At 32.6% G+C, this 20,052-nt stretch overlaps 1 protein-coding gene across 3 annotated transcripts in view; it reads left to right on the top strand.

Moving 5' to 3' along the window:
- spri (Src homology 2 domain-containing protein sprint) overlaps positions 1–17,819 on the top strand; it is a 428,719-nt gene extending 410,900 nt beyond the window's left edge. For all 3 annotated transcript variants that reach the window (XM_089642791.1, XM_089642789.1, XM_089642788.1), the window contains 7 exons: positions 8,197–8,375; positions 9,009–9,113; positions 9,390–9,581; positions 9,968–10,099; positions 10,393–10,635; positions 11,642–11,876; positions 14,144–17,819. In XM_089642791.1, the coding sequence (XP_089498917.1) occupies positions 8,197–8,375; positions 9,009–9,113; positions 9,390–9,581; positions 9,968–10,099; positions 10,393–10,635; positions 11,642–11,876; positions 14,144–14,274 (1,217 nt within the window). In that variant the 3' untranslated portion in view covers positions 14,275–17,819. The remainder of the gene's footprint in view (positions 1–8,196; positions 8,376–9,008; positions 9,114–9,389; positions 9,582–9,967; positions 10,100–10,392; positions 10,636–11,641; positions 11,877–14,143) is intronic.
- Positions 17,820–20,052: the final 2,233 nt, after the last annotated feature.

Raw genomic sequence — 20,052 nt, 5'->3', positions numbered from 1 at the left:
GACAAAACGATTGGGAACCAGTCACCCAAAGAGTACTTCGGTCTCAATGACGGATCGGGCATCATCGTTCGTTTCAACGTGGTGGAGTACAGAGAACGCAAGACCAAGAGGAATCCGAGAAAGTTCAAAGGAATTGACTACCCCGGGAAGATAGTCCTCAACGAAGAGTCTCTTCAGAAGCTGAAGGCTGATAGTGTGGGCATGGAAGCAAAGGAGAAGGAAATCACCGCCACGATGCAGATGGTTCGCAGTCTCTGCAAGACTTTCAGACACTTCGCCGGCTGGTTCAATCGTGTATTCGGTAAACAAAAAATATTTTTACAATATTAAGTCCTGTTAAATATTGCGTCATTTTTTTGGATAATTTTTTATAATCGATGGACACGCTCAATTCGAGTACTGTTACAAATTACAAAATAACACTCGGTTTCAAATTAATTTCCACAAGAAACGACTATATATTTCGGGAGAGACGTTAAAAGATACATTAAAGTACACTTTTCCCAACGTTTAAAAAATACGCATAAATTATTTAAAAAACCCAAACTAAAACCTAATAACCTTTTAGTGCATGTTTGTCCATCTTCCCCATCTTAAATAGTTATTTCCAGTAGTAATTAAGTTAAAATCAAGTGTTTTTTTAATTAGTGCGTGCAGAGGAATACGGTAACTTCACCAAAACCTAACTTTAATGTAGTATTTTCCAACAACCCGACATAAATAGTTGTCTTTTATGGTAATTACGTTGAAAAGAAGTGTTATTTACTAAAAATATATATTCGTGTCCAGCTATCCTAACAGATTATCTCTATCTTAACAAGTTATATTCAGCTTGGATTGAATATTTGTGTAAGTACATATTTATACATAAAACGATTGGCTTTTCGTATTGCAATCGAGATGGCTTCAATCAAAAATAATATGTAATTTGTATTTTCGCTACACCTTTCCATCACCATTCTGCATACCTAAACACATCGTTACCGTTATGTTTAGATTATCACCTATTTTGTCCGAAGGTCTGAGTATTTCCGCTTTGCAATAAAATCGAAAAAAAAGTAATATTTCTGAACTTTTCTGAAAACTGAAATCTGTTTTAGAAAAGCGATGAAATACGCTTTTAAATTTTATTATTAGAAATAAACATATATTTGTTTTAAATGTAAAAATATTTAATGCAAACATTAAAATAAAATTAAATGATTCACTTTTTTGTAACTAAAAATTACAGATAACGAAAACATATAAAAAGACACACTTATTTTATTAGACAAATGGGTTTTAAATATTTCTGTTACCTCACTTTTTGTCTCATATAAAAATAATTTAATAATTAATTGACATTGTGACCAGAAACTTTGGTTTTATAAAGGTGCACATTTTAATTTTACTTTGGTTAACTTCTAATATATAAGTGGTATTTTTTCTTTCTAACACTTTAAATCATATTTCTCATCACACCAGTAAGGGAGATACTGCGATTTCCGTGATATGATATGAGTTTTTTCCAAAAGCAAACAAATTAGCCTGAAGTGTTAAACATTTGTAACCGCTTACTTAGTACTGGGTGCAGCAAAACTGACCGGTGCATCCCGTTTGGAGTGGGCAGGAACCTGTGAGGGGTCTTATTGTGTCGGGAGGGTCGTGCCGTTTTCAGTCGTAACCATGGTTTGGTCCGGGGGGGTTAATATATAAAAATCAGTTGTCGCTGTGTTCATACACGCTAATCTCCGAAACCGTCCGACCGATTGTAATGAATTTTTTTTAAATGTGTCTGGTTGGTTCCAGCTTGAAATATAGGATAGTTTTGGATCCGATAGGTGTTGCCGAGATCTAAAAATAAAAACAATTATTTTTTCAGATTTTTCTTCCATACAACTACAATATTTAACTTCCCTACTTAGTAGGCGGTCTGTGGGACAATGTCTTATATTATAAAATGCATTCAAAATGGTTGAGTTAAATTCTAACTGGTTTCTTATAAAAATTCCGGCTGCCAATATTTGTGCTCGCAAAACTCGAAAAGTAGTCCACCGATATCGCTTCAAAGTTTGTTGTTATTAGTGCCGGGGTGTTTAGAGGTGTTCAAAAGGTATAAAAAGTTAGAGACGCCCGAGAAATGTTTAAGGCGATGCCATACGTAGTAATGCAAAATCATGTGTTTCTGGTTTGAAAATTTGGTCGCCTAGAAATGTTTCAGATGCTTTAATTAAATACTGCGAGTAGAATACATCTTGACCTTTGAAATAATCGAGTATTTTTTAGATAAGTCTTTTTATAAGCCCAGAAAAAAATAATGTAAAGGCCTATGAAAACTGCTTTAAAGTTCAAAATCTCCTACTTACGAACCCATTTTCGGTTAAGATTTTATTGTAAAATGTGGCAAATTAAGTTATTTGTAAAATTATCGAAAAAAAAAAATTAATATTTATGCCTGAACATCCACAAAATAAAATAAAAGGCACTTTTTGGCCTTGTTTTTTTCTTGCATAAATCAAAACAGGCGGATGGTGTTAAGCGGGAATTTAAACCTTATCGCCATCTACGTAAGGGTTGTTATTGATAGCGGCTCAATTTAAAATATTACACGACGTAGTGCATCGCCTTAACGCAAAATCTCTGCACCGTAATGACATACGAAGTCGAATTAATGTAGTTTTTTTTACATTAACATTGTGGTATACAGTAGTGAACGGTGAAAGAAGTTGGGGGCGCCCGATAAAGACATTAGCAATAGCGAAGCATTGCAGGGTATCCACTAGTAAGTACTATTTATAGGTTGAATGTTTACTATAAGATACACGTGGATCGTGGACATTAATTTTAATTATCTTATATATCTTTATACTATTTAATCTTCAGCTTTTATGCACACTTTGCACTTGTGATAAATTATTATTATTACTATTAATTTTCAGGCGACACATTTCTGTCAATATAGTTCATTGGCGTGATAATATTATGACGACGAAAATGACAGAATTATCTCATTATTACTATATAACTTATTATGTTTATTCAACAGCGTACTGAAATAATGACATCATAAGTAAACGAAATTTTGCTCTAGGAGCGCCAAATTCTTTGTTATTTTGAGAGAGGAATTCATAAATAATTTATTAGTTTTTAATCTTTGTCAAATTGTCCACGTGTTCGTATTATGATTCTCGATAATATAAATGAAAAAATCAGATTGTTTTTGTTTCTACTAAAATTTTGGTTCGTACGGAGTTACCTTTGTACATTAATTACTTGAATTTGGTTAGGTATATATGTTTTCAGATAAATCATGCTGTTGAAACAGAGATATATAAGAAGTAATCCGTAAGTTTGATAGGGTTTTCAATTTCATTTCCAGAATTTCTTTCGGAAGATACATGGATATTATAGTTATTGAAAGTAGAGAAAAGTCGTGCAACGCCGGGTAACACGTCAGCTAGTTAAAAATATTAGTGTCCACAGCCCTCAGGTCCCCAGCGTGATCTCAATAGTTTTAATTGAATATTCTCACGTTATTCGATGACAGCAAAAATTCATAAAATATTATTGTTATATTTTCCGGAGAACATTGACATCGTTGCTTGTAATATTATTATTATTTATGTATAGACAAAATTAATTGCGATGTTCGCTTGAAGTTAAATAAATCATGTCGACGATTAATTAGATCAAAAAAATGTACGTAATTTTCAAATTTAAATGCATTAAGTTACTATTTTTTAATAGTGTAAATAAATAGACGGCCCAACGAAAAACATTCATTAAAATTGATTCATTTAACTTTTTTTAATTTTTTTATTTATTTTATATTATAGAAACAAACAGTACATGATTTACAGTGATTAAACAATATACAGGAATTAGATATTTCATGTTGGGTACCTAGGATATGTTTCCTTGTAATGTCTGCTGAGTGGTATCTATATTACTTAATTACCAGGTGACGTGTGTAGTTTATAGATGTGTGTGTGACATGTGTATGTATGTGTGTGTATTGTATGCGCATTGAAAAGTTTAAATTATTGACATGATGCCAAGTTTGAATTTGGGCAATGAATCCGAAAAAATGTCAATGTTAGAGTTAAGACAAATATTATTTATTATTGGAAATTTTAAAGATACATACAAAAATCTATGGTTGTTCGTTCGTTCCTGCTTTGATTACCTGCAAAGTTAGGTATGCCAAGCTGTACTATCGGGAAGTTGCGGTTTAGTTCCCGCCGCAAGACATATATTTTATTTTTAATCGTTACCTCGCACATGAGCCCGGAGCACGTGAATCTACGATTTCCCCGTTTTGGGGAATGTTACGAGGATGGCGGAAGTAATGAGGAGATTACGAAAAAGTACGGGAAGTACCTGGCTATTCAGATCTAGCCACTAAACACGTTAAAGTGTATTTGAGAGGCTCTGAGGGTATCTAGTATCTTCCACTCTGAAACGAGGTAAAATATCATCTGTCATCAGCATAATATTGAGGTTTTAGTCAGCTGTAAAACTTTTTCTGCTGGTAAATGTGCATATATTCAGTTAAGCAGCCACTTTTGGTCAGCAAGTAGAGAAAGATTGGTCAGCAAATAATGTCAAAACCTAACGTGACCTAACCTAAACATAATAGGTATGATGTCCAAATAATCATCATTGCATGGATGTTTTTTTCTGACAACCGCACAACTCAACACGAAGACAATTTAAAAAGTGATGAAACAAAAACTATGTTAAATGCGTTAGGTTTTTAAGTTTGTTTTTTCTAGTCGTTTTCAATAACTTTATATTACCTTTTAAAGGTATGTTGAACTGTCATTATGTTGAGTTATCATGGAACCTTTTTTTTACAAACGAACCGTTCAATTAAGCATTCCTTATTTACAATTTATTCAAATTTTATAATATGGTAAATCATCACAATGATAATTCATCACATCTTTAAAAAGTTATAAAAAGTCATGGAAAGTGATGAAACCAAAACTTTATTAACTGAGTTATGTAGGTTAGGTTAAAAAAAATATCATCGTTCCTAATGACTTTACATCACTTTTTAAAAGTGTGTTGAATTGTCACTATGTTGAGTTATCATGGAACCTATAATATATATGTAAAAACCACTACCGTTCGGCCCTGAGCCAAGGCTAGTACAGCTCTGCGACGGAGATCTTTCAATTATCATTTTATTTGTTTATTTTAATATTAATAATATTATGGACGCGATATATCTGGATGTAGGTACATAACATAATTCGTAATAATTTTATTATATCCTACTTAATATCTTGTTTTTTTGTGTTCCTTACGACAGTAAAGTTGTCTTAAGGAACATATTATAAATTTCTGTTAATCATTCTTCACAAACTCGCACCGCTTGACACAGTTATCTATACAGGCGGCCAAAGGAGAAACTATTGTTTAAGTACATAATTTTTTTAACCACTGGAGTGAATTTTTGTAATATTTTATTGTAAGATCCTTTTTATCACGCCAGAGTTTGCAGGAGCTTGTATCCTATTACTAGCTGTCAAATCTGAATTATAATACATATTATGCTACTTGCCTGTTTGAAGAAAGTTTTGACGAAGATTTGTCATTGAGATTTATATATGTTACAAATTATTCATGGTTTGTAATGGGGTATTTTCACAAATCGTAAATATCGTTTAAAAATGTATGGATGATTTAAACATTATTTTTCTGTTAGGATTATTGTACCAAAAATATTTTATTTAAATTTTTCATTGATAATAATTATTGATTTCTAAAACCGCACATTCCGAAACGGCTGCAACTTCGTTATCACCAACGCCGCCCGAGGTGACGTCAAAGCCGCCGAATTTACAAATAAAAACGAACATGTCGTTTTGGCGGCAAATCGAAATAATACATTTTTAAAAGTTGTAGAAAATTTATTCGTCAACATAAAAATAAAATAAAAATACCTTCACTCTTGTGATTTTTATCGAGAATAAATAATAATAAAAAGATTGAAAATACTCTGTTATGTGGGTGGGCATATAAGTACTTACTTATAAATCTTATGAACTCAAAGGAAATTTTGGTTTTTTGGATGCGAGGTCTACTGTACACAGAATTACTAGTTTCATTTATAGAACTTTCTTCATATTACAATTTTATATTAGACTACCATATCATCACATCTTTAAAAAGTTATATAAAGTCATGGAAAGTGATGAAACAAAAACTTTATTAACTGGGTTAAGTAGGTTAGGTTAGGTTAGGTTAGGTTTGGTTTAAATTTTTTTTTTCATCGTTTCTAATGACTGTCACTTTTTAAAGGTGTGTTGAATTGTCGGTGACCGGATAAATCATCAAAATGATAATTCATCACATCTTTAAAAAGTTATATAAAGTCATGGAAAGTGATGAAACAAAAACTTTATTAACTGGGTTAAGTAGGTTGGGTTAGGTAAGGTTAAGTTTAAAATTTTTTTTTTTTCAGATATCATTTTGAGTTCTCATGGAACCTAGACTACGATACTAGGCTCATGCCCGTATCTTGTATGGTTTCTACTATCTAAATGTTTCTACGAAATCAGTCTCAATCAATATTAATCTCCCTTTTGTTTAGTTTAATGTGCTGTTGATAATGTTCGCTGTCAACATTGCTGACCGCAACATTTGCATTGTGTTGATAACAGTGTGCCCAATAACCTATAATATTGTTACATATTGTACCTAAATGTGTTTAGTATCTACCACCATTTCCGGAATAGAAAGTTAGTGTATCTTCTTAAATCATTATCAACTCCGCCAGTCGTAGTATTAGGCACTGTGTAATGATATGATTTGACTCGTCATCATTTTAATAATAAACAAATAAGTTTTTAAATAATTACGAGCAAACTTTCGGGGAATCATTTAAATACGACAGATACATTTGATTAGCCTTTGCATGACTGGCAAATTAATTTTCAATTCAGACAGAACCCGGCATTATTATTCAAGAAATCTTTTCTATTCTATTATATAGTTACCTAGTATAATATTTTACACGGTGTCCGGAAACTAGTGATACAAGCGGGAAACTGGTGAATCTACATCGCATAGAGAACTCAAAAAAAATTTTTTTTTCGATCTGATCTTATAATTTTTTTTTTCGGTTAATTTTTAAGGTTTAAAAAGTTTTGGATCGGATCATTTGAAAAGACGATAAACAGCTGATAGTATTTTTAAATACACATATTCGAATTTTACTGTTGTTTTTGTGAATGAATGCAAATATTGGAAGTGGAAATTCACCCACTTCTTGACATCCGATAGAGCTGAAACTCGGCCGATAGACTCGTTGTCGATGACAAAGCGTTCTATCAACTAAATATACATAGTTTTAAAATACATAAGCAGTTTCAGTCCCTTGGGAGGAAGGTTCCAATCCCCAGTCAAATAAAAAAATATATTTTTAAACACAATTAATCAAAGTAGATAAATTATAGTAAAAAAAACTTTGTTCATATTTTTTTGACTTCACCAGATTCCCGCTTTAACTGGTTTCCGGACACCATGTATGGACTTGGATTCAATATTTCGCAATCGTTGAAAAGCAAGATTGTTAACACAATACATTTTTATTTTGATTTGTTTATTTAAGTGAGTTTTGCACGTTACCCAATTCCTGAAAATCAGATTTGCCACAACAAAATATTTATTATATGGTCCACCCTGCTATACTGTTACTACACTTTGGGTTCTAAAAACAGGCCATAATATAAGTGTCACATGGTTAAGTCAGTGCCTTCGAGCAACAATAGTTTGCAAATGGCGGTGATTGTTTTTGATACTTATTGTTAAGTTGCTAAGTTGGCATCGCATCTGGTTCTCACCCAGGCGTTGTGAATTCCTCGGCTGGTTAAGTCCTCCATCACGATACAAGCAATATTTTCCGCTTACTGTGATGGTAGTAGGAGATCTTAAAATATTATCAGGTTATTAATAACCCGGGGAAATATTGTCTTTCTTTTTAGTAATTTTTTTCTGATACTTGTTTTTTTTTTACCGGAAGCATATTAAATTATATATGTATTCATGATAACAGCATTAAATTATGTATTTAGAAAGCGAAACTATAATAAATAAATAAATAATGAGAGTGATTAGACTGTGACTCAAATAATTTGGTCAGCCTTGGTTCCGATATTTGACGTAGCCTAACTCTTTATCTGACAGTGTATTTTTTTTTATTTTCAGCCCCGCCCCGCCTGCAAGCCCTGCGGGGCTCCCGTGGCCGTGCCTCGGCCCCCGGTACCCCCGGCGAGCCCGTGAGGGTGTACGCCCTACACCTCGCCGCTGACAAGACCACGACCTTTGCGCAGAACGTGGATAACTTCATCTCCTGCACCATTGACAGCAAGGAAACGTGTCCTCATGTGAGTACCCACCAGATTTTTGGAGCCTTATTTAATGTCTTTTCTTTTACGTTTTTAGTGTTTTCACCTAGTTCTGAATCGATCGTGAAATACCCGATCATTGTTACAACTCGCAAACGACCATAGATTGATTGGGTAACTTTTTGAAAAAATTTCGATCGTCAGCACCCATGTCCCGTAATGGGTGGCGGTGTGCTGAGCAACCAGTCAAACGAAAGAACCCAATCACAGATCAGGTGATGGGTACTCAGGTTTTGGGTACTACGGGTACTTTCGACTAATGGCTGGCGGCGCATTGATTTCCCTTCTATGGCATTTTTCCACGTGTAAAAACATCCAATCAAAGAGCGGATACTCTTGACCCAATTACATTTCCAGTGTGTTGTGAGGGATCGGGTTTTCAAATAACTTCTATGAGATACAAGATGTTGAGATTTGATAATAAATGAGTTCTTAAAAATATTCAAATTGTATCTAATGTCATTTTTAAGTGCCGATGTTAATGTTTAGATTTTTTTAGCAGTTCAATAAGTAAGTACTTCGGTTGTGTGTAAGCACTGTGAGACAATACATAATAGATGATGAGATCAATGTCTATTTCCCCTTTCAACCTAGGTCCATTTTTTGTTGCAGGTTGTTATGAGAAATATGCGCCAATTTATGTCCGGCATGAAAAACTATCTAGTAAAGCACGGAGAGAGGGAGTTCGAGAGAGAAGTCGAGAAAGAAAGGCTCAAGGTAAGAAAACATTCCTTCTATTTTGTACTTTATGACCTTCCACACATTAAATCGGCTTTCGATATCGGCACATTGGTTATCGATTTGGTTATCGGCATTCGATAAGTGCTGCTATCGACAACTTCACAAGAATAGAAAAATTTGTTATAAACCACCGTTAGAATTAAAATTATACATAAAGTATGACCTAGTTATATTGTCTAAAACAGTAATTAAAACAAAATAAAACATAAAACCAAAAATGCATAATGGACGAGATGTGTATTTGTCCTGCAGCTGAAAGCCGATGAGTTCCTAAATCTGGACGCCATCCTGGAGGGAGTCCTGCATGGGGCTGTGGTGACCCCGCTGAGGTCGCATGTATACGGACTACTGGCTGACAAGTTTGCAAAGCGAGGAGATGTGGCACAACTGACCATGGGCATGAGGGCTGCCAAGACTCTGCCACTCTTGAGACTCGGTGTTCGAGTGAGTAGACCATTCAATAAAACCAATTACTAATAAAAAGTTACTTCATGTTCGTAATCAGCCTCATTTTTCGAAGATCTGTGAATTATTTGCATTCAATTTTCACCACTTTTTAGAGCCTTTTTGCTTTCTCAAAATCTTTGTAATTTTTTGCCTAGTTTTCCCGTACCACAAACTAAATAACTTACCTTAATTAACAGAAACTCTTTGCTAAATATAAATTGCCTAAATCACTTAAATTAGGGACTTTGATGTGTACGTAATTATATATTGATGCTAAAATCTTTTATGTAAAAGCCTATTTAGGCGTATAAATAAATATATAATAAATTATGTAGTTCTGACACAGTAGCATTGCTTAAAATACTAATAATGATTTTTTCCAGGCATCAGTGAAAGTACCTTCTGATGCCGAGATGGTTGTCATCTCACAGTACTTTTTGAAGATGCAGGAAGCAGACTCTCCCCTGGACAAACTGGAGAATCTCCTGTCAGCAATCTCAGCCATTTTCAACTCTGTAAGTATATTTGTTTAGATAATTTACTAAATGTATAATTTTCAAAAGCCAGGGATTGTCGGTGTGCTTCTGAACCAAGAAATCAAATATCCCGCTGCAGTAAAAAGTCTTTAAAACCGTATTTAATAGTTTGTTATTCAAGCCACGTTGCTTCCCGGTTCCTTTCTCCATTCATCGCTGATCAAATAATTGTTTTGGAAGTCTGTGTTTTCTTCATTAATATTTTTTCAATTTATATCGAAATTCCGGCAGGTAATCGATTACTGTATAACTAACACGTCATTATCTTCCAGATGAAGTCCAGCTCATGCTCGCTCAAGAATCCGATAGGAGCTGATGACTTCCTTCCTGTGCTGGTGATGATCTTGGCCCGCTGCAACGTTGCCGGAGTGGAGCTGGAGGCAGAGTTGATGGCCGGACTGCTCCCTCCGCAACTCCTGGCCGGAGAAGGCGGCTACTATCTCACAACGCTCTTCGGAGCCGTGGCTGTGCTGAAGAGGCTGGCTTCCAGCGATGACCAGAATAAAACTCTGGATGTAAGTATTTATGTAAACCTCATAAATATGTAAATAATGTAAAACTATGACCATTCAAGCATTAATGTTGACCTGATTAGAAAAAATGGTACTTGAAATTTATGACAATAATTTAACCGCCTGGGCTACACATATACAAATTCTTGCTATTTATGCATAACATTGTAATGGTGCCAAGTGCGTATTAAAGTTCCTCAACAAGAAGTTTTCATTTCAATAATTTTTTTCAGTCTTTTTGAACGCTAAAATGGAGATATTTTACCTAATTTAAAATGAACATAGAGTAAAATATTGATCAGTCCCGAATTTACATCATATAAAAATTGACCACATCGATCGTTCCTCTGTGCTTCATTTTAACGTATTCATAGTTTAAATCATGCTGATTTTGTGTACATATTTTATTCAATCGATTGTTTTTAAAATATGAACAAACGTTTTAAAAACATATTTCGTAACCAAATGCTTGGTTTCGATTAACAATAATGTAAACAATGCGGAACATTCAAAAGAGAGAGAGAGAGAGATATCGATTTAGTTGCTTTTGTCGGTGGCGGCTGTTCCTGCTATTAGTCTAGTTATCGTCAAATATTCAAACACAGCGGCAGTATTTTTTTACTTACCTGGGTTTCGTTTCAAAATGAACTGTCCAGTGAGAAAAATGCTCACTCTTCAATACATGTAGGTACAGCAATAAAGTTACAAACTGATTTCAATAAGTATGTAGGTATTGGCGTTTTTTTTTTCATTTACCGCATCCATGGTATTCCCGCATTCACCATTCTTTTCAAGAGGTCCCTTTAAAAACGATGGATAGAGGTTTCACTGTAATAAGTACTATTAGGTTTTTCGACTGTTTTCTCCGGTCTGCTGAAATTTTTATTTTTTTATTTATTATTTACTGAAAAAAGTATACGATACATGCATTGTATTCCTAAGAGTTGATAAACTTGTTAAAGTGTTGTTGGTAAATTATTCGATTAATATTGGATTCTTTTGTCTGTAGTGGCAAACTGGCTCCCTAGCATCAGGCATGACCTCCGCGGTATCGAACTGTGCTCTGGGAGGCGGTGGGGTGGCTCGAGTCATGGTGCCTGATGAAAACACGGGGGCGCTGCGCTGCGTGGCCCTCCCCTGGCGCCCAGGAGCGCGAGCGAGGGACCTGTGCCGCCAGCTGGCTCACATGGCTAGGATCACCAACCCGCAGGATTACGGACTGTTTGCTTTGAGGGACGGAGAAGGTAATTAATACATTTTTTACTATTGAATTTCTTCACACTGATCATGGACAATTAAAGTATATTATGGGCTTATGTATGTGCCCCAAGTAAGCTCAATTTTTCCTTACTGCTGGTGAAAATCGTCAAACATTTTCTAATATAATTTTTTTTTCTCGATGCAAATTCAATTTCTTTATTTATTTATTTGTGGTTTTTAAATTGATGTATAGTTACCTACGTCCTAATACAATCCTTATAATATATACATTTAAAAAATAGTTTGTATAAATCATTATTCACATATTATCATAAGGGGCCGTTCAAGTATTACGTAAGCAGATTTATTACAATTATTTACCCCCTCTTCCCCCTTGTCACCAAAAGTAAAGCTCTAACCCCCCCCCCCTTCCCATGCTTATGTAAAAATTGGTACCTATATGCATTTTTCTGTTAATGTATTCTGTTTTTTAAGCGAGTACCTAAACGTATTAATTATTTGTGGGAATCCCCGAATATGTATTCGGTTTTCAAACATAGACAATGTGTGGGTTGCCAATGTGTAATAAAAAAATAACTACTGCTGAGCAGTGCTGACGTAATCACTATCTCGATCCCCCCACCCCCCCATGTCATCAAAAATAAGCAAAGCAAAGACCCCCCTGCCCCCCTATAGTGCTTACATAATACTTGAACGGCCCCTAATTTTAATTTCTTTAAATTCTTCTATTTTATTTTTTCGTGGTAATTTGCCCATTTCATTCCTCCGTACATCAACAACTTTTGACTCAACGGTTTTTTTTCTAAAGGGGAGTCTTATTTCATTCCTTTTCTGGTCCGTGACTTTTCAGTGAGCTAGAGTGGTAAGATTGAAAAATAAGACATTAATGATGTTGTTGTAGTTAGATAAAAAATACAAAAATTTTTTTTTTCAAAATTTCAATTCTTAGTTTGAAGATTTCATTCAAACAATTAAAATTTTGATAAAAAAATTATTTTCAACTACAGCAACATCATTCTCTAACTCACTGCAAGGTCACAGATGGATATTGATGTAAGTAAAGGAAAAATAAAGCATAAAGGTTAATAAAAGATTATGATTAATTGAACGGTAAAGGTGAATTGATATTAATATTGTATAACTCTAAAGTAATGTCATTTGAAGTATTTTATGTATCTATATTATCTAAATTCATCTGAAAAGATACACATTTATTGAACTTATAAGCTTAGTATTCACGGGCAAACATGACGTCTCAGGCTGAGCAGCGAGCACCGAGCATTTCTGCATGATGTTTGCTGGACAGATTCATTCCACATGTACAGAAATTTTAGGAATACTAGACTATTTTATTGTTTAGTTATGAGTTTAACCCCTTCAATACTTAAAAAAAAAAACATTTTTTAACTTATTAACAATAATTTTACAATTTTTTGTGAACCATTTTTGCTACTGGTTTTATGCACATTCTCGCGTTTTATGGCTGTAATTTCCACAACTTTGTGAACAACAAATGAACAATAATTTTAAAAAAAAACTATAATGGCTATTCCTGTACAAGGTACTGAAATAGTATACTTTCTGAGTTTTAAAATGGGTATTCTGGCAATTTTGTTGAACTACAATACTATTTTATGATCTGAATATGCTTAAATAGTGATTTTCGCTGACTTGGTTTTTCTTTATAAAATTCTAAATGATGCATTTGATAAGTCCAGAATTTTATTGCTTGCATTGATAAGCTTTCGGATTCCACTATGTAATACTAGAAGTTGGGATTTATGAAATTCTGGGGCTAACTACCATATTATGTACTTCTCGTAGATCAGAATACTAATGGAGGGAAACAATTATTAGTAGACATCTTCAATTCATCACTAAATAAATACAAAAGATTGTACCTGGGGCAGTTCAGTTATGTATAACGAAAGAAACTGTTAATTTTTGTACTAAAATAAAGTAAATATGTAAAAAGGGCGTTAATAATTAATTAAACATGTCATGAAATGTTGGAAACATGTTTACTGCCATGAAATTATCTTCCATTAACCTGTTGAAGGCTGGAGCATAAAACATATGAATATTAGTTGAACCTAAAGTTTTATTAGCCCAAACAATTCTGATTTTGTTTTTCATTCATTTTTCGAAGCTTTGTGGTCAAAATCGCATCGCAAATTATTCTAACAAGGATCATATTAGAATGTTCGCATGTTCTCCAGAGACCCATCGGCGTTCTACTAGTTAAATAATGGTAATAATTTTATTTATACACATTCTTTTTTGTCCACAGAAACTTTGATGAATGACACAGATTACCCTCAAGATCTCGTGGAGAACAACAAAGGAAACTGTATGCTGGCTTACAAGAGGATCGATGCCAAAATAGCCTGGCCAAAACAGGCTCTTCAGTCCTACCCTTAATCTCACAATACAACCTTAACCCCACAATGCGGATCACATATGCGCCACTTTATAACATGTCAATAACTCTTCTTCTTGCATCCTATATGCTGAACAATATGTGTGTAACCAAATACAAAGTGAATTAAGCGTTGAGTTATGAGCATTCAAAAGAACATTGAGTGAGGTATCATATGTGAGACGCAGCATTCAAAGGGTTAATTTACTTTAGGTATTTTATATGTTTAACCTTCACTGCCTTTTGGGGATTTTAACCATTATATAAGTGCGGTGTTTAAATATTAATTTTGTGTTGAATTCAGTGTTATTTAACCATCAATTAGCCTCTTTTCATACTTGAAAAATATTGAAAGCCAAGTATTATTATTTATTTTATTTTATTAGTTGTTTGATTGAAACAATGACAATTATTATAAGCCTAATATTTTTGCACTGATAAATAAATAATCATATATTTTAAAAACCTATTGAGTTAATATCGAATAGAAATACATCTTTCAAGTGAAACAGTATTTTCAACATAAATTTATTCATAGATTGGTAATTTTGGGCTCAATAAGATTTCTATGCATTGTTTCATCTTGATATCTCATTAATTTAGATAATATAATACCTACAATTGAACGGTATGACAATACTTTCTTCAGTATTTCGAAATAGACTGTTAAATTAATCCATTCACATTTTTCATATAAAATAAAATATTTAATCACTTCATAGCTTGTAGTATTAATATGATATCATGTATCGCTAAAGTATTTATTAAAATACTTCAATTATTATTTTATGACTATGATATTTATTCTGGAAATATTTGATTAACAGGCACAAAACTTTTGCAAACGCAGTTGAAAACAAAAAAAATATTTTTAACATTTCTGACAATGCAACTTTACAGAAGAAAAGTGTTGTGTAAGTCACCTAAAGAGAGTTTCTTCAAATATTCCGAAAAAATTTAATTCTAATTCTAAGTAATTCATTACAAAATTATGAACTATTTCAGTAGCAGTTTTTTTTTTAATTTGTGACAAAAGTAATTAACTATAAACTATTTGATCCAAAAAAAAGTCAAAGTACTTTACACCAAATAGTATGAACCATCATTGCTATCTTTATTAATACAGGCCATTCTATAGAAACTGCACTAACAGTTAAAGATATCTGTTTTCGGACTTCTTGCACTGGGACCCTTGTTTCTACAGCATGGCATGTATTAATAATGATGGCGGTGGTACCATGTATTTTTTATAATTTAATATTCGACTCTAAAATGATAAAAAATCGTTAAAAATATTGCTCTTCTTTATGTAAAAATTGCAAGCGTAATGAGGGATAGACGGTAAAATGAATTTTAATAATTAAATTCATACTATAGATATAAAAATCTAAATTAATTGCACATCACAATTCCTTACATCGCTTTATTGATTTCTTCTCAGTGTACATGAATATATACAGGTCTTACTTAAAATTGAGTCACTCCTTCTGAAGTCTGACCTTTGCAGTTTATCACATCATGTTCAGTTGTTATTATTGTTCATACAATAATTGATTGCAATCTAAACAAAAAGAGCCAGACTGTCTGACAGCGCGTGTAAAACAGATTGAATATTTCTCGATAAAACTGGTTTTGGTCGTACAAATGATAATTATTGATCTAGAATCATTTACAAGCATGCCGAAATGAGGTAACTGTTTTTGTTTTCAACACTGTCAATCAAACCACTTCATTATACGTATTGCTGTTCAAGCAGAAATCTACAGACATACCCTGCTTTTACTTATCTTAAATAAAGCCATTTTCTAAACTATTCAAATAAATGATTTTTTTTTACTTATTTTAAAACTTTTTTCAAGAGATTTTAATAAATAATATGTACATATTCGCAATGAATAAAATCATTAACATTTTACGTGTGGGAAGAGATAAAAACTTGAAATAAAAAAAAAAATGCAATCCTCCCTTTATAATTATTTTACATCTTTTCTACCAACTCTGTAGAAGATAGTGAAAATAGGGTATAGCTGCATTACTCTATAAATTCAATAATAAATTAAATAATGTGCAAGGAAAAGTTACTATGAATTTTTTTTTTAAATTCTTGGTTTTCTGTGGTTGCTACCGTGTATACATAGCATTGAATAACTTTTTTTTAAATTTTCATATATTATAACTTTTCTAATTGAATATCTATCAAGTAGTGTTGAGCCAATCAATATTTTAATGGCATATTTTTTCACCTACAGTATTATTTTATTTGTTAGATATCTCTCCCCAACAAACACATAGCTTTTGTAAAAAAAGATATTTAGAATCATAGTTTTTGTATCAAATTCATAATGTAACGAACGACATCATTGTATTGTCTCATAGTGAACTTTCTTAGGCCATGATCACACATGCTCTCAGTCAAGTGCTGTTAACAGCACGCTCCTAGTGGCAACTATAAAAGCAACATTAGATGTATAACATTTTTTCATTTACCAATAAGTATTATCATGAGTGGTATGACATAACTTAAATTTTTATATTATTACCTATTTTTGTAAATGCTGTCTCGTGAAGTGTCTTTTCGAATTATACCTACAATAATTATTTAAGGTTGCTTTGACAAGCTTTTTAAAAAGATATATTGAAAAATCGATAAGTTCTATGGATATATAATTTTTTTTCATTGATATTGATCAAATTATTGCACAGGCAGAGTAGATGCGTTTGTGTCACATGGCATGGTTTTATAATAATGAAAAAGCGTGCTTTTGAAAATATATTAATTTACATTTATAACTGATTTATCTCCCCTGAAGCACACATCTAAATAAATGAGTATTTAACCCGTAGGGGCTGTCAAGAAACCACACAATATAAAAAGATTTTTTTGTTAAAGCCAACACATAGACAATACAATACTTGATAAAGTGAATTTTTTGTCTTTAACTAACTCTGTACAGGTAATATCCGAAGGCATAATGAATGTATAAAGATAACACTACAACTGAAGTGCTTTGTACCATATACCATTCAACACTGCAAATGCAGCGCTCCAGCTCCTAGGGGTTAATTGCAGTATCAGTATTAAATTAATGACAATACAATAAATTATTTTGGTCAACATCGTGTTTTGTGCCAATCTTTTTGTATCATAAACTTTTTCGTTGTAGGGTAAAAATTCATCTCATTAATCCAGCTATACAATAATTGACAACTTTTTGACATTCTGACATACCAGGATCGTGTGTTTGATAAATTTTATTTAATTTGCATTGAGTTATGTGTGTTGTGATTAACAGTTTAACTTATTTTCTTTCTAATATATAATTTATTAATTTACAAAATCATCGTTTTAACCCTTCTAGGTTATTTATTTAATTAAATTTTTTATGAATAATATTATTGTTTGCCTGTTATCTTATTATTGTAAAACATTGTAAATTGTTTGAATTTTTATTAATGGTGTTATATTACCAAAAATATTATGAATTATTTTATTCTTAAAAAAAATAATTATTTAATGTATATTTTGTAACAATTCTTTTTATTCTAATCTCTGAGAAAAATATGTCTCCAGTTTTGTTGTAATGTAAAAAAACTGACAACTCATTTTTTTATTAATTTTATAATCACTGGTATGATAAGCATTTTATAAAAAAAATTATTTTTATTCTCTCATAAGAAGTAAAATATATTATATCATGTGTAAACTGTTAGCTTAGGGAATATATTCTCTTTTAAATTTCATGCTTTTCTCTATCAGCTATTTAGCCACCATCGATCAATAATAATATTGTAGTGTTTTAACGAATGACGTAAAAAAATTATATTAATGAAGTTTTACCAATCACTTTACCTACTAGTTGTAAGATATTATTTGTTGATGAACATTAATATTGTTTTCCTATGTTTCTGTATGCATATTATGTGTCGTTAATCCTTTACTAGAATGTATTTTACTAGTCTTGAATCTGTAATAATTCATATTATAATCTTAAGGTAAAATGTATTCGCTATAATGTGTTGATGCATTCACATTTATTTAACAAAAAGTTTTTTCATAACGCAATTGAAAATAAACTCTTTTTATATTGCAAATCGTGTTGTTTTATTTCTTTTCTTTAAAATATTTCTTTATATAGGCCAGGGCTTCCCAAACTTTTTTCAACTGTGACGCCCTTGGGAAGTTGCCATATTTTTGCGACGCCCCCCCCCGGTGACTAAAAATCTAAGCCCCCCGCCGCTCATTTGTACCAAGCGTAGTATTTTGAAGCCCCCCTCCCTGAACGGGTCACGTAGTAAGGGTACGTTACCTAATAACAATTTGTCAGAAAAACTCCAAATAGTCTCTAAATTTTTTATTAGAAAATAAAGAACACAACATAAAAACAAAAATGGAAGCAAACAAAAAAGATAAAAAAGCATTTTTTTCTTTGGTATTAATGAGAAGGATCTGCTTGCTTTTCTGAGCATAGTTTCTCAAAACGAGGTTGAAGTTTCGAAATCGCCACTCTCGTCACTGCCTCTAAATTTATTTTTGATCTGTACTAATTCTTAATTACTGCAACTGCAGAGAAACCTGTCTCACAAAAGTATGATGTCGCAAACGGTAATAAAACCCTTAACGCTGCAGTGCTGATGGAACGATATTCTTGATAAACTGAGCTCCAAAATTCAAGTAGCTTATCCTTATTATATTTCAGTTTAAGGCTGGAGTCACAGGACAATTCTATTAACTATTCTTCTTCTGCTGTCGAAAGTGTTGATGGTGAGGTCGACTGGAAAGGGTTTCTAACCCAGTCATATTGCTCCAGATTTTCGGGAAAATATTTTTCAAAATGTTGATTTTTCTTGTAGAATGCCTTGTAAAGCAGGGAAACATTCGGAACTTACTTGATCTTTTTCTAATTTTCTTTTCCATAACTTCTTCTGAAAAGTGATTTTATCTGCCAGTTGTAATATGTGAGTGTTATTTCCCTGCAAGGACATATTGAGATCATTTAATTTTTCTCCGAAGTGTGCGTGTGGAAGACGCTATAAAGATTGCCTCACGACGCCCCTGGGATGATCCCGCGGCGCCCCGGGGCGTCGCGACTCACAGTTAGGGAAGCCCTGATATAGGCCATAACAATATTTACAACCATTATCTCTAGATAGCCATACTCAAAAATAAATAAACCACGCCATTATCCACTCGAATGATTTTTAGCATATTATAGCAAGTTTGCCAAATCATCTTGAGCTATTTGGTTGCTACAATGTCCTAAATTTATAAAACCTATTAATATGGGATAGACGGTGAAATCCAGGGTGATTATTAGTCTATGAAAAGTGTAGTCAGCATGAAAAATAGTGAGATTGCCAGGAAAAAAATAATAAAACAGATATAATACAGTGTACTTTAGGATGCCAGAGATTAAAAACTTTATATTATTGTTTATAAAGGGTTAGAATTTATCCTTCAATCGCTTAACTGAAAGAGAAATCAAAAATTAAACTATGCCTACTTTAACATAAGATTTCTGTTGTCATAATATACCTTATTACGTTTGTCAACTCAAAATGTAAAATTTATTTACATTCAAAGTTATTTTATTTATTCGCAGTAATTTATAATAACGAGTAAAGTATTGGCATGGTAGACAATGGCCGGCTGTCAAAGTTATCATTTGTTTCGGGTCTTTGTACTTGCGAGCGGCTGAATGCGTTTTTTTTTAAAAGCTCCCTTATGAGCCAACCTTCCAGGTCACTTCAACAATATCAATATACTTACTTTTTTGACTTAT

Source organism: Hesperophylax consimilis, chromosome 18 (assembly GCF_061612785.1).
Source record: "Hesperophylax consimilis isolate HC1 chromosome 18, BYU_Hcon_1.0, whole genome shotgun sequence".
Taxonomy (NCBI): domain Eukaryota; kingdom Metazoa; phylum Arthropoda; class Insecta; order Trichoptera; family Limnephilidae; genus Hesperophylax; species Hesperophylax consimilis.
This window is presented reverse-complemented; position numbering and strand designations above follow the sequence as displayed.